The sequence below is a fragment of the Schistocerca nitens genome, chromosome 6 (assembly GCF_023898315.1).
Source record: "Schistocerca nitens isolate TAMUIC-IGC-003100 chromosome 6, iqSchNite1.1, whole genome shotgun sequence".
Taxonomy (NCBI): Eukaryota; Metazoa; Arthropoda; class Insecta; order Orthoptera; family Acrididae; genus Schistocerca; species Schistocerca nitens.
Window position 1 is genome coordinate 166,948,960 of NC_064619.1, and position 14,653 is coordinate 166,963,612.

A 14,653-nucleotide genomic window follows, 5' to 3' on the forward strand; every position below is an offset into this window, starting at 1 on the left:
AGAAACTGCTCATTTTTCACGTCCTGTAGAATCTTTACCTCCATACTATCTGCTGTAAAGGGTATTCCCAAACTTTTCAAACCCTTAATGATATGTGAATATTTAACTGGTAGCCCAGCCAACAGTATAGTTCCAATCCATTCTTCTGGAATATCAAAACCTATATTCCTCAGACAGTTTGAGACAAATTATTTTATTCGCATGTTTGTCCATGTTTTTGCACGTGTTTCATGTGTTATCTGGTTAAACCTCCACCTTCAAATATGTTTTTTAATTTGTCCCCTACCTTCTTTGCTGATGTAGCCTTTTCTAAGTGAACATAATTTTCTGGAGCAATCAGAAGGATTAATTTTGATTTCACCTTCTGATCCTTAGCAGAAGAACTTGATTCAGTAGGTTTCAATGTACCATTTATGATGTCCGACAAGTCATCCAAGTTCAAATATGCCTCAATGTTAAATTTCCAAGTTGCACAATTCTCATGCCTACAAGCCACTCTATTTGAAGTATCTGTGTTGTACTCATATTAACAGTCACTTTTATTCACTGTGCACACGTTATACAAACTTCTATGCACTTTTGCACAAAAACACATGACTGTGAAATTTATTATTTCACTTTATTCAGTTCTGGACCCATAACCTGTTGGATTCTTTGATTAGCACAGTGAAATGACATGGAAAAATTGTTTAGCACAAAATAAAAATGTGTATTGTATTAACAGATGAACACATTTTACATACAGGCTACACACATGCTCTCATTGCCAATCAGCAATCATAGAATATCATTTCACATAGCTCTAATGCACTCAGCACAAAGTGTCATATGCACAACTATACAGATTTGAAAATACTTTGTTCACATTTCTCCAACAGTAAGGAGACATCACTTTCTGACAACACACTACAGCAAAGGAGCAGAACTACAGTAAACATACAAATATTCTCTTATGGTGCATAGAAGTCTTTAAAAAAATGCAATACCATTCATACCAATGGTATGATGTCATTCTCCTCACAGAAACCTTTCGACAGAAGAGTATACTATAAAAGAGTACTACAGATTTCACTCTTTTGCTTGTCATACCACAGGCAGGCCAGAAGGATGATTTTCCATCTTCTTCAAACTGTGCCTAGAGATGAAAAAACAATTATTGTTAAAACAAATCATGTCACTATAATAGACGGATGTGCTCAAACACAGATGATAGTAGATAACAAAATTGAAAGTATAACAGAGATATTACCACAAACAAAGATCGACAAAAGAGTAATTTTTGCTGATGATCTCAACACAACGATAGACAAACCAAATACTGAAACAGAACAGATGCTGGAAACTCTTGGAAGAGGAGGATATAATCTCAACAACAAATCTGACCGGAAAACATAGGTAGCATCCAATGGAACCAGTGCAATGGACCTCATATTATTCAGAGGTGAAGACATAAAGCCAATTAGTCAGAAAGGTCTCTGGACATCATTGGTAGTGACCAATAAGAAAACACATACCAGTCATGACAACTTTTGAATTTAATCAGCCATTACCAACAACTAAGCCTAAGTCAAACTGGATATACAGGAAATCAGACATAGTGAAGTTAAAAGAAAGCCTAGGAAAATAAAAAGAACGAAACATCTCGTATACTTACACCAGACATTGGAAACAGTGGAACTATGCCCAGTGACCACAATCATGTCAAACAGAAATGAAATACAGGAAATCACAACCATGGCCAATAAGGACCACAACACACTAATACGACCTATCACTATATGCTAGGCAGAGGTCATACAAAACACTAATAAAGAAGAAGAAGGTGGACCACGTAGAGGAACAGGCTTAGATGACTAGCAGAACATGCTCAAAGAGGCCAATTAATAGCATATAAAAAACCTAGAACACCAGCAACAAAAGGAATCTCAGTGGACACATGGAAAACTGTTTTGAAGCCATCCTAAACCTCCAACACAAGAAAACAGTCTGTGAATACAGTTAACAGAAACAATAGAAAGTTGCATCCCTATAAGAAGAAGACAAGAAATACACCATGTGATAACAAAGGCAAAAAACAAAAATGCTTCAGGGGCAGACAGCATATATACAGTACATCTCAAGAAATCCATCACATGATGGAAGGCTACTGATTGGAACTATTTAACAACTGCATGAAGATAGGAAAAATACCAGAACAATGCACAATCAAAATCCATATCGTACGAAAAGGAGATACCTCTGACCCAGACTTATATAGAGGCACAGCGTTCGAAAACACATCTTTCAAAATTTCCGTGGAAATATTAAGCAGCAGGCTTACTGCTGGAGTGGCTACCCAAATACCAGAAAACCAAATTGGTTTCAGAAAAGGAAGAAGCATCCTACATAAAGCAAACTGTTTAATAGAGCAAGTGCAAAACACCCTAAGACATCAAAAGAAAAAATATTTTTTGTTTTTATAGACTATAGCAAAGCCTTCAACACTCTTAACAGAGAAACACTCACCCAAAAACTCAACATGTAATTGGCAACACACACAAAGTAATGAGACGCATAATATGATACAAGCACATCCAAATATGATATCATCACATACAAGAGTTCAACTCAAACAAAGGGAGTGCTACAAGGAGACCCAATCAGTCTAACACTGCTCAACAATCATGCCAGGAGACATCATGAAGGTCATCATGGACAGCTCAACAACAATCCTATTTTATGTGAGTGACATGTTAATACGTTCAGAATACAAAGAAGAGCTACAAAATGTGCTAAACAGACTCACATCATGGGCTGTGGAAAATGACCTACAAATAAACTGTAGCAAAACCAAACAGATGATTTTCAGAAGAGGTGGTAAACTCTCACCAAATACATGTTAGCCCTTCAAGAAAAACCACTAGAAGTAGTACCTAAGTACAGAATGTAGTGTCACTCTGCAAACAACACTGACGTCATTCAAGACACATGTGAAAGAAAGAGCAATAAAAGCAATTTACAACACCCAACAGCCTCAAAAACTCTCAATAAAAACACTGATGACCCTGTTTAAAACAGCTATAGCACCAATAGCAACTTACGGGACCCATATAAACTGGGACAAACTAAAAGTCAATGACTTAGTAATGCTAGAGAAAGTCAAATCCTGCTACGTGAAATGAGTCCTGGGTGACAGTGCCTTCAATACTGGCCTATGTCTTTATGAAGGAAAGGTCCTTCATAGAAGACATCAGAATGCAGATGGTCCTGCCCAACACCAAGGCCTACAAAAGCACAGGACAAATAGTCATAGAAAAATACAACTCTGTGTGAGTGACTTCTACTCAGCCAGTGCCATAATGATAAAAGAGTGGAGTCAGGCAAACTACAAAATCAAACACGTGGTAACACGATATGCGACACATTGATTCCACCTCAAGTTCTCCCGAAACGAGAGATGAATCCAGCAACCAAATGAAAACTTCATGTGCAATGAACGCTGAAAGATCTCGTGCAAAAAAACTGCAGAAAAAGAGCATTGTCGATAATAAAACTAAGACTAGAGTAACGTAACTTAGATTTTTATTTGTATTTGTTTTTTGTATGCATTTTCATTAACAATAATACTCTTCAGTTTCAGCATTTCATTGACAGAGTACAGAAACTTTATTTGAATTCCGTAAAGTGTTCATTAATGGTTCTGTCAACAGTTGCGTTATTTTTTAGGCGACTGGATTTGAATCTTATTGGTTTACTTTCAAGCCTGGCCTGCCGAGGCTGCACTGACAGTGCCTGATATTATAAATGAACATTGAGTGGCAATACATGCTCTACAAATGTTTGCAGGATGACTGCCACAATTCACAAGTTTGAGTTTGACTTGTTAACAGATGTATATGGATTGTGGCATTCTTCCTGCAAACATTTATAGGGCATGTGTTACTACTCAATGTTTGTTATTAAGATCAGGCACTGGCAGTGCAGCCTCAGTAGGCCAGACTTGAAGATGAATCTGTAAGTGTCGAAACTAGTCACCTAATAAGTACTGCAACTGTTGACAGACTCATTAATAATTGTTTCAAGGAACAATAATATTGTCCAAAGTTTCATTCTGATTAAAAGATTCTGTGCATTTAATGCCAACATTTTCTCTGGTAATAAAGCAAAGAAGAATTGGAACTAATAATTTTCATGTGTGTAAATAAGTGGTTTAATCACTTGTCATCTTTGGAAATTCTTCACCTGATGGAAGTCGATATCCATAATAATTGGAACTGGATGTCCATCGTAATTGGCAATAGAGTCTATTTAATTTTAATATAGAAACTAATTATAGTTTCCTCTCTTTTTGTTAATTGCAGCTTTTATTTACATATTTTTATTATTTGTGTCTGGAATAAAGTGACAGTTAGATAAACAAAGCCTGTCTTCAATTCTTAGTTTTCAGTAAAGGCTGCTGTAAGTCATTTTCTGTAATAATCTTATCACAACATATGAGGAAGCAGAGGGAAATTATGGCAGTGAACATCATTGTACTACAGAATGAATTTTCAGCCTGTAGCGGAATGTGTGCTGACAAGAAATTTCCTGGCAGATTGAAACTGGCTGTGAGACCACGATTTGAATCTGGGACCTTCGCCTTTCATGTGCAAGTACCATACCAGCTGAGCTAACCAGGCACTTGCCTGTGAAAGGCAAAGTTCTAGGGTTTGAGTCCCAGTCCAGCACAGTCTTAATGTGCCAGGAAGTTTCATCTTTCTATTATTTGAAAAAGGATACCAAAACAAGTTAAATAAGATATTTGAAATTAAAATGTATAGTTTTATACATTGCAGTTTAGATAATGTTAGCCATGTGTCAGAATTTATAATTTCAAATTGGTGTTTTGCAGATTGTTTCACTGACTGAGCTGATGGCAGGTGTGAAGGCTCCTCCAAAGACTGTCCAGCTTTTTCAGCTGACCTGTTGGCCAATGGGCCATAAAGTTCCAACATCAACCAACTCATTAGTTGAACTCATGAACATGGTGGAGCGATGGAGGCAGAGGACAGACTATGGGCCTGTTGTTGTTGTTTCTCAGTAAGATTCTTAAAACTATTTCCATCTCTCTCTCTCTCTCTCTCTCTCTCTCTCTCTCTCTCTCTCTCTCTCTCTGTGTGTGTGTGTGTGTGTGTGTGTGTGTGTGTGTGTGAGAGAGAGAGAGAGAGAGAGAGAGAGAGAGAGAGAGAGAGAGAGAGATTTCTCTTGTTTTTTTTTATGCTTGCATTTACCTGTGCGTATACTAAATAAAAGACGTGTGCATGTACTTATACATTATTAAATAGCTCACTGCATTTTCCATAGTAACAAATCAAATTCCTCTCTAAAAACGTTTCATGGTGTGCTGAATTGTGATCTATGGGATAGAAGGAAGTGACGTGATCTGTAACAGCTTAAAAGTTTCCTTATATAAATGATTATCAGCAAATTATAGTGGGATTTGAAATTGGTGTAATTATGCATTTTATAGATGCGTAAATGACAATAGAATATTTTGGATTATGAGGCTCATTTGCAAGAAGAATCAAAAAACTTCATAGTTGACACATCTGAAAGTAATCACTTAACTTTGCTGTATGCAACAAGCAGATTCATCTTTGGTAACAAGGGTAGGAAGAGTAGATGAGGGGGAGGGGTGGGGCGTAACGACAAACAAAAATTTTGAATACATAAATGAAAGTGAAGGTATACCACTTCTAACTGACCACTAAGGGATTTACTATATTTTCCAAAAAGGCTGTTTTACCTTAACCAAGTTTTTGCTGGTTTCTGGTGTCACCAAGACATTATTTAATATTACAATAAACAGTATATTGCCCCATTATTTATCATTTGATTCATGTATAGGATCTATATCAAAATGCTTTTAACTCTCTCATAATGTGTGAAAGAGAGAGTAGAAGTTCTAAGTTTTGTTTAAGGCATTAGTCCAAGTTATTAAATTACTTCTCTATGCACTGAGGTAACTGTACACAAGAGTGTGACTCAGCTATCCTACTGTGACAGAGTAAATTTCATAATTTTACTGAAGACCTGTGAAATGTGCCTCTCAGGCATACATTTAGCTCTTAAATACAGAGTACATAAAAGTCAAAAGTAGGATATTAGGTGGTCACCTTATATTCGTATTAGCTTCGACCTCTTCCTCCTGAACGTGTCGTCGGGAGGAGGTAATTTTAACTAGACTCCGTATAGGGCACTGTCTTTTTAGCCATCGACATCTTTTAAGTGGTGATCCTCCCCCACTCTGTCCCCACTGCTCTCAGCTGTGGACGGTAAGACACCTTTTAATTTAGTGCCCCTATTTTACTCCGTTACGTGCCCATCTACAGATGTCGCCTGATATATCTTCTATTTTAGCAGATGACATGCACTCAGCTGATTGCATTCTCAAGTTTATTAGTGCCAGTGAGATGACGTCAGTCATTTGAAGCTCTTTTTGGGGACAACAAATCCCCTTCTATAGTGGTTTTTTAAGCTTTCCTTCTGTTTTTAGTTCCTCCAATTTTTTGAGTTTCCTTCCTATTGCCGCTGGTTTCCAGTTTCGTTTTTTTACCTTTTCCTAAGTCACAGACCGGACACTAATGACCATAGCAGTTTTGCGCTCAAAAACCATAAAAAAAACTATCACTTATTTACATTTGAAGGACTAAGAAATATTGTGAAAAATGTTGCTAATGACTAAGTTCCCATGGTGTAATTGGATAGATAAAAAATCTACTCACCAAGCATCTACAGAGTAACACACATATAAAAAAAAAAAAAAGGTTCTACTTACACAAGCTTTCAGGGCCAGTGGCTCCTTCTTCCAGCAGAAGGGTTGAAGGAGAAGGGAGAGGTGTGGAGGCCCTTACTGGATGCGATGAGAAGGAAAGACTGATTGTTTGGGACTGCACAGGACAAGATTTGAAAACCTGAGAGGTTAAAGGTGGAAGACAGGGTAATATGCAAGACAGATATTACTGTTAAAACATCATGCAAGAGTTATTAATAGTGAAAGCTAAGTTGATTATATGTAACAGAAGTGTGAGGGGGGCAGCAAAAAATAGACATATCAGAAAATGAAAGACTTAGAAAGCTAAAACAGAGTGAAGAAATGAATAGTTACTGTGAAGGAATGCTGAAATCAAATAAATTAATGTAAATTAACGTTAGGTAGGTGGCAAGAACCAAGGATATATAGTAGCACTAGTTCCCACCTCTAGAGTTCTGAGAATCTGGTGTCTGGGGGAAGAATCCAGATCACGTATATGGTGAAACAGGCACCAAGGTCACAATTGTCATGTTCTAGAGCACGCTCTGCGACAGGGTGTTGTGTGTTGCCGGTACACACTATCTGCCTATGCCCCATCCTGACAACTTGCCAGGACTGGGGTGTAAGAGGATGGGAGTGGGGGAAGGACAATGGTCACCTGAGTGGAGGCAGGTCATTCCCTCCTTCATATGCCTGCAAACTGATGAGCAAGCAAATGATTCCATATTCTGTCTACCCAACTATGTCACAAGTAGCAGGTACAGGGTGTTTAACGAAGTTATACCAATGCTTCCACACGTCACCTTGTGAAATACTAGCGACGCAGTCTGGGAGTGTTAATTTTCCACAAAATGTGTTATCACTGCATGTAATATAGATCTGAGTTACGAATAATACTAATGCAAGAAACACATATTGACAGAAACTATGTAAATGTGTTCTGCACTGTTAGAGAGGAAATTAATCATTAGTTGTCCTTTACAATAGCTATAGCATTTTTTGGGAAAGGCAACTTTACCGACCATGAGTGCTGCTCACTTTTCAATTTACAGAGAGCCTATACCTCCCAAGCATTTCCTGTTCAGTCCTCTTACATGAGCAGATAAAATAACGTTACTGAGCACATGTTAATATAGTGGAGTTAATTTCAGTTTATTAAGTCAGTGATTATTTGGAGTTGTTAGCTGTTATATAAGAATGCTCAACAGCTGCAGCTGCCTAGTGTCTACCACATCAAAGAACCTGCTGCAAGTGTAACATACTGTCAATATGTATTAGACAATGGCGTTTTCATTATCCCCACAATCAGTGGCTGGAATACTTTTCACAGCTTGAGGGGTACCAAATTCATCCACCCAGCCAGAACTCTCTCAACATGTGAAGAGGCCAGATGCTTAAATTGGCTTCTTCAGCAACAGAGGTAGGTTGTGTAAGTGTTACAGGACTTCAGATATTTCAACATAAGTCAAACAATGCATTGCATCAGGTTAGTGTTCTAGACTTGAATGTGATCGGACATATTCACACCCATCTTGCAAGATGTGCTGTGGATGTGTGCTAAGTGGCTCCACTCAGTGTAGCCCACTTTTCAAGTGCCAGTAATCCCAGAATGGAAGAGATTTATGCAGTGCACCAGTAACACAATGTTGAGAGAAGGTCATTCACGAATTCACCTACCTATGACTACAATGTGGTTATAGGCTTTACAATAAACTGTCAAAAATAGTCAGCAGCAACATGCCACATTTATTAATCCAGTCCCTTTCCCAGCACTAATAGGTCACTGACAACATCACACTTACAAATTAAACACTTGTTTACAGGGAAATATTCTACTTAAAGCTCACTTAACAACTCCAAATGAGTGCTCAGTTAATAAACTCAAAATAATGCCATTATATAAAAATGAGCTCATTGAAGGTTTGTCTGTTCACTTACGAAAAATAGACAGGAAATGTTGGGGAGGTACAGTCTCTCTGCAAACTGAAAAGCAAGCTCCACTTACAGTGAGAGGAGTCACCTTTCCTAGAAGAATGCTTCAACTGCCATACAGGATAACTAAAAATCAATTTCCCCTCTAGCAGTGTCAAACAGTGTGCAGAAATTTATGTGGAATTTGTCTATATGTGTTAGTATTATTAGTAACTCATGCCTACATTCATATTAATGCACTTAGTGGAAAATAAACACCCCCAGGCAGATCTGTGTACTGTGTCATCAGCAAGGCAAGCAGCAGCGGAGTCCATATAGGTTTGTGAAACCCTCTGTAGTTGCTTCATGTGGCATTGTGGGGTATGCAGAATGGAGACTCATCTGCTTGCTCTTTAATTTGTGGACCTAAGAAGCAGGGAACTGTAGCCCTGGCTTCCCTCAAACGACCACCCCCCCCCCCCCCTCTCTCTCTCTCTCTCTCTCTCTCTCTCTCTCTCTCTCTCTCTCTGTCTGACCCTCACCCTAGTCTGCCAACATAATGCAGTTTATACTTTAACATGGCTCCACTGCATGTAGATGTGGTACACACATTTAATAGTCATTCTTACCCCCTTTCATTTAAAATCAAACATTAATTTTATCCATTAAAGCACTATGACCAATAATTTGAAATTTTCCATTCTATGCAACAATCCTAGAGAAAAGAATAAATAGGACCTTCTTTATATAGGAAACTAGCTGTGAGTGTCTGTCATTCCCTGGGTATTTATTTATTCCTATCGTCTATTAGCCCAACTCCTCCTCACCCCCCTCTCTCTGTCTATCTTGTCCACCCCCTCTCTCTGTCCACCTCCTCCACCCTCCACCCCCTGCCCACCTCCTCCACCCTCTACTCCCTGCCCATTTCCTCCTGTCTGCTGCCCCCCCCCCCCCCCCAATCCCCCAATCTCTGCCCATGTCCTTCTGCTCCCTCCTGCAGAACGCCAGCATTATGGTTTTATTGTTGTGACATAAAGCCATACATCCCACCACTGATGAGTTGTTTTCAGTGTTTGCTTTTCGGGCAAATGTGTTCCCACTGTATGGAGGCACCTCTGTGTGGTGACTGTGGACACCAACTCCTTGAGGGTAGCCCCTGTGTTCCACTACCCGTGTGTTATAATTATCATAACTGTCAATTTCATGCTCACCAGATTACCTGGCCTAGAAGAAGGAAAAGAATATACAGGAGTATAAGTTCCTTGATCAATTCTACTACACTGAGGCTCATCAGAAATATGACCATCTTCACCCTGTGTTGATGACATCTAACATTGCCTCTGTTATGTCCTTTCCCCAACCTCCCTCTTCCAAACCACAGTCCTATCCCCCTCTCCTCTCCCCCTCCCCTATGGATCCCATGCCCTCCCCTCTGCATGTTGCTCCCCCTCTCTGGCTGGAAAAGTGTCCCCCTCTTCAGTGTTCACCAGTGGTGGACTTCCTCCAAGGACCTACCCTCTCCCTGTGTCGCCCAGGCAAGAGGCCTGTCGCCACAACTTGACTGCGGGACCCACAGTCCACATGCCCCTAGGTTGCCTGCTCTCTCTCTCTCTCTCTCTCTCTCTCTCTCTCTCTCTCTCTCTCTCTCTCCCCCTGTTCCGGATCTTGCAGAGACCTGCTCTCTCTCAGTATCCCAGTCTCCTCGATCTATAAAAGACAAGAAAAAGAAATCTCAGGACAGGGGCCCCTCTGGTGCTCCCACAGATGCCATTTCCCACCAACAACCAGAGTTCTGACCTCTTATTTGTGGGTCAGCAGCTCGTGGGCTAGTGTTGCTACCTCTGGATCACAGTGTTCTGGGTTCGATTCCTGGCCAGGCTAGGGATTTCTCTGCCTGGGGACTGATTGTTCATATTGTCCTCATTATTTCATCATTATTCGTGACAGTGGCTAGATTGGAGTGTGAAAAAATTGTACTGTTAAAAAATTTGGCCTTTGTATGGACGCTGATGACTGAGCAGTTGAGCACCCCACAAAACCAAACATCACCACCACCATCTTATTTATGGATGTCACTTGTCCTTGCCGATGATGGATGGTGACTTGGTGGAATGATTCGCTCCAGCCCATTCACCTCCCATTTGGATCCCTGTTCATGCTTATTCAATGGAACTGTAATGGCTACTACTCTCACTTCGTGGAGTTGCAATCCCTTATTTCATTTTACTTGGCAGCTTATGTTGTTCTCCAGGAATCTCATTTTACTGATGCTCACTCACGGACCCTTCTTTGGTTCTGTGCTTTCTTTCTGAACAGGGTTGGCCCTTTGACAGCTTTCAGTGGCATTTTCACATTGGTCTGCATGGACGTTGCTAGTACATGGATCCGATTTTGTACCATGTCAGAAGTACTTGTTGTCTGGGTCCACTTGGACTCTGCAATCATGGTTTGTAATCTCTATCTCCCTCCTACAGATCACCTACACCTGCTGTCCTGACTACCCTCCTTCAGCAACTCCTCCAGCCCTTCCTCATCCTTGGGGATTTTAATGCCCATCACCCTTTGTGAGTCAGTGCTTTTTTGCTAGTTGCGGGTTCCTCATTGACCAATTTCTTATGGACTGTGACTTGTGCCTTCTCAATGATGGTTCCCCTATTCGTTTCAGTGCCGCATATGGCACTTTCTCTGCCATTGATCTTTTGTTCACTTCCCCTCTCCTTCTTCCTTCCATACACTGACCTCTGTGGTAGTGACCACTTCCTGTTGGTTCTCTTTTCACCTCCCAATGGCCAGGTTACCTGCTAGGCTTTCCATCATGCCCATTGCCCTCTATATACCTTCCAGGTCATGTTTACATCTTCCTTGTCAGGATGTATTGATGAAATCGTTCAGAATCTGTCAATTAAGATAATTTTTGCCACCAGTATTGCCATCTCCCACTCAACAGCCTGTTCCCTGGTGGAGCAGGGCCATTGCCACTGCCATCGGTGGGAACTGTTGCACAACGCAACATTTTAAGCAGCACCTATTCTGCACTGGTCATATCATCTTTAAATGTCTTCATGCCAGAGCCTGTTACTTAATCCAATAGAGAAAGTGGATGTTTTGGGAAAGCTTTGTCTCCTTTCTAGGTTCTTCTGTCCCTTCATCACGGATGTTGGTCACACTTCGCAACCTCCAAAGTTGTTAGTGACAGTCTTCTATTCCGAGCCTTGCCCTTCCAGGTAGCCTTTGTACAGATCCATCAGTTCTCATCGAACAACTCACGACTCATTTTGCGATGGCTTCAACATCAGCCTCTTATTCAGCTGCCTTCTTAATCTGGAAACAGCGGGCTGAAGCTCCCCACTTAAGTTTTACCTGTTGTTGGGTGGAATCCTACTGTGAACCTTTTACTAAATGAGATCTTCTACTGGCCCTCTCTTATTCCCACTATTCAGCCCCTGGCCCTGATTTCATCCACAATCAATTGCTTCAACTCCTCAGTCCTCCACAAAAAGATATGTGCCTCCAAGCATTTTTCCCTCTCAGTATAGAGACAACCTTGTGGTTCCTGCCCTTAAGCCCAGCAAGGATCCATTATCCCTTGATAGTTACCAGCTAATGTCCTTTGGAAGTTATTTGAATGGATGGTGGCTCATCAGCTCATTTGGGGCCTCAAATCTCGGGACCAATGACCTCCTTACCAGTGCGGCTTTTGGGAGGGATGGTCTCCAATTGATGATCTGCTTTGATTTGAAATGGCAGTTCGACAGGCCTTCTCTCAGTGCTGCCATCATGTCACAGTTTTCTTCAATCTTCATAAGGACTACAGCACAGCTTGGTACCATCATATCCTGCTTAAAATCCATGGGTGGCGTCTTTGGGCCCCCTCTCAATATTGATTCACCAGTTCCTGTCCCACCACTCATTCAGAATTTGGAATGCACTGTTCTCAGCTCTCCACAGACCCAGGAAAATTGTATTCTGCACTGTTCTGTATTAAGTGCCTTTCTTTTTCTCATCACTATCAGTGGACCTGTGGCCTCCGCCAGATCATTTGTCACCCCTGCTCCGTACATGGATGATTTCTGAATTTGGGCTAGCTCACACTTGGAGGCCTCCATGGTGCCATCCAACCCGCTTCCATATGGGCGCTCTCCAGTTTTCAATTCACTCGCCTTAAGTCAAGGGTGTGCATTTCCGTCACCATACTATGGTCTATCCTGATCCAGAGCTCTACCTCAATGACCAACACCTGACCGTGGTCCCCCAGTTTTATTTCTTGGGTCTCCTTTCTGACAGCATATCATTCTTCTGAACATTGGCTGTTTTGGTAAACTCGGTGTTCACTTCCTTGCCCGTAGCTCCTGGGGTACGGATAATTCTACTCATCTCCACCTTTAATGGGCATTAGTTCTGTTTCATCTGGACTATGGTTGTCAAGTTTATAGATGAGTTGCCCCTTCCACACTGCTCCTATTCGCTCCAGTTCTCCATTGTGGTACCCGTTTAGCCAACAGTGCCTTTCACAGTATCTCTGTTGATAGTCTTCTGGTCGACAGTGGAATCCATCCTCTATTCGTCTGTGGTCCCAGCTCATAGTTTTCTATGCCATCACTGATCACTGCCTGCTCTTCACTTGCTCACCTCCTTCTGCTCCATTCCTTTTACAGCTTTGGGACTTTGCCCACCCACTGCCCGCCCTTCGGAGGGGGGGAGGGGGGGGTTTACCATTTGGGCTCCGCCTCACTTCTCTCCATTGCGATTTACATCTCCCCGCCTTGTCTTTTTCACCACATTCTCTCCTGGTTAGTTCCCTTGGTTATTTCCTCAGCCCTGGATTCGAATGTATCTCTTCCAATGTCTGAAAGTCTTCATCACTCCAATGATGTTCCATTGTTTGTTCCGCTGGCTGTCACAGCAGTTTCAGAATGCTATTGTTCCTTACACTGATGGCTCTAACACACCAATCATGTGGGATATGGTTTCACATCTTCTGTTTGCGCAGAACACCATCTCTTGACTGTCATGGTAGGGTCTTTGCTGTGGAACTTATGGCCATCTATCAGGCCCTCTGCTTTATTAAACGGTCATCCCTCACCTGAATTTTGTTATATATAGCTGAATGAATGGCCAACAGGCCAGGCTTGGTGGTTTTTCCACCACTCCTTGATATCTGCCATCCACAACCTCCTCACTGACCTTGGTAGTGTGCTTGTTCAATATATGCAGCTTTACATAGATCCCTTTTTGCTCAATCATGAGCTGACTTTTGGGATCTACATGCAATAAAGGAGATTGTCACCACATGGCCTCTCCCAGCAAGAATGTAACATCCTCTGCCATCTTCTTATTGGAAATATTACATTGACACATGGTTTCTTACTCCACAGTGAGCCACCCTCTCTCCCCTTTGTAGTGTGAGGCCCCCTCATGCTAATCCATATTTTGCTGGACTGTCCCCACCTTTTGTCACTTCACCCTAAATACACCCTCCCACCTTCCTTGTCCCAGGTGTTAGCAGACGTCCCTCACATTGTTACATCTGTCTTTGGCTATCTTCACTAACATTGTTTGTCTTCTCAGGTTTAAGTACCTGAATTTCCACCTGGAACTGGAGTCCCTCAATTAGTGTTGGCATTGGTTATGGAGGCCTTGGCCTTGCCTCCACACCAGTCAGGTTCTTCCCCCCTTTTCCCTGTGTGTTGTCTGGTCTTTTGTGCAATTTTGTTTCCCCTTTTGTTGTGTCTTCTTTCCCTGGTGTTGTCCCCGTTGTGTTATGGTCATGCTATGGAGTGGGGATCGGGAAGTGTCGGTGGCAGTGCTGGTGCCCCAGTGTACATAGTGTCTCTGGGATGCCCCTGCTCTCGCCATTGCCCCACCCTCCCCCTCCTTTTTTTCTTACTCTTTCTGCAGCCTCCATGTTTCTTTTCTCTCTTTGTTTGCCCTGTTTTCCTTTTCCATTGACTGGACTCTTCTGTTTGTATT

The 14,653-nt window shown here is 41.5% G+C and overlaps 1 protein-coding gene across 1 annotated transcript in view; it reads left to right on the plus strand.

Moving 5' to 3' along the window:
* The window catches only part of LOC126262799 (receptor-type tyrosine-protein phosphatase kappa), a 709,382-nt gene that overhangs the window by 615,339 nt on the left and 79,390 nt on the right, over positions 1 to 14,653 (plus strand). The window contains exon 13 of the mRNA XM_049959624.1: positions 4,871 to 5,058. Within this exon, the coding sequence (XP_049815581.1) occupies positions 4,871 to 5,058 (188 nt within the window). The remainder of the gene's footprint in view (positions 1 to 4,870; positions 5,059 to 14,653) is intronic.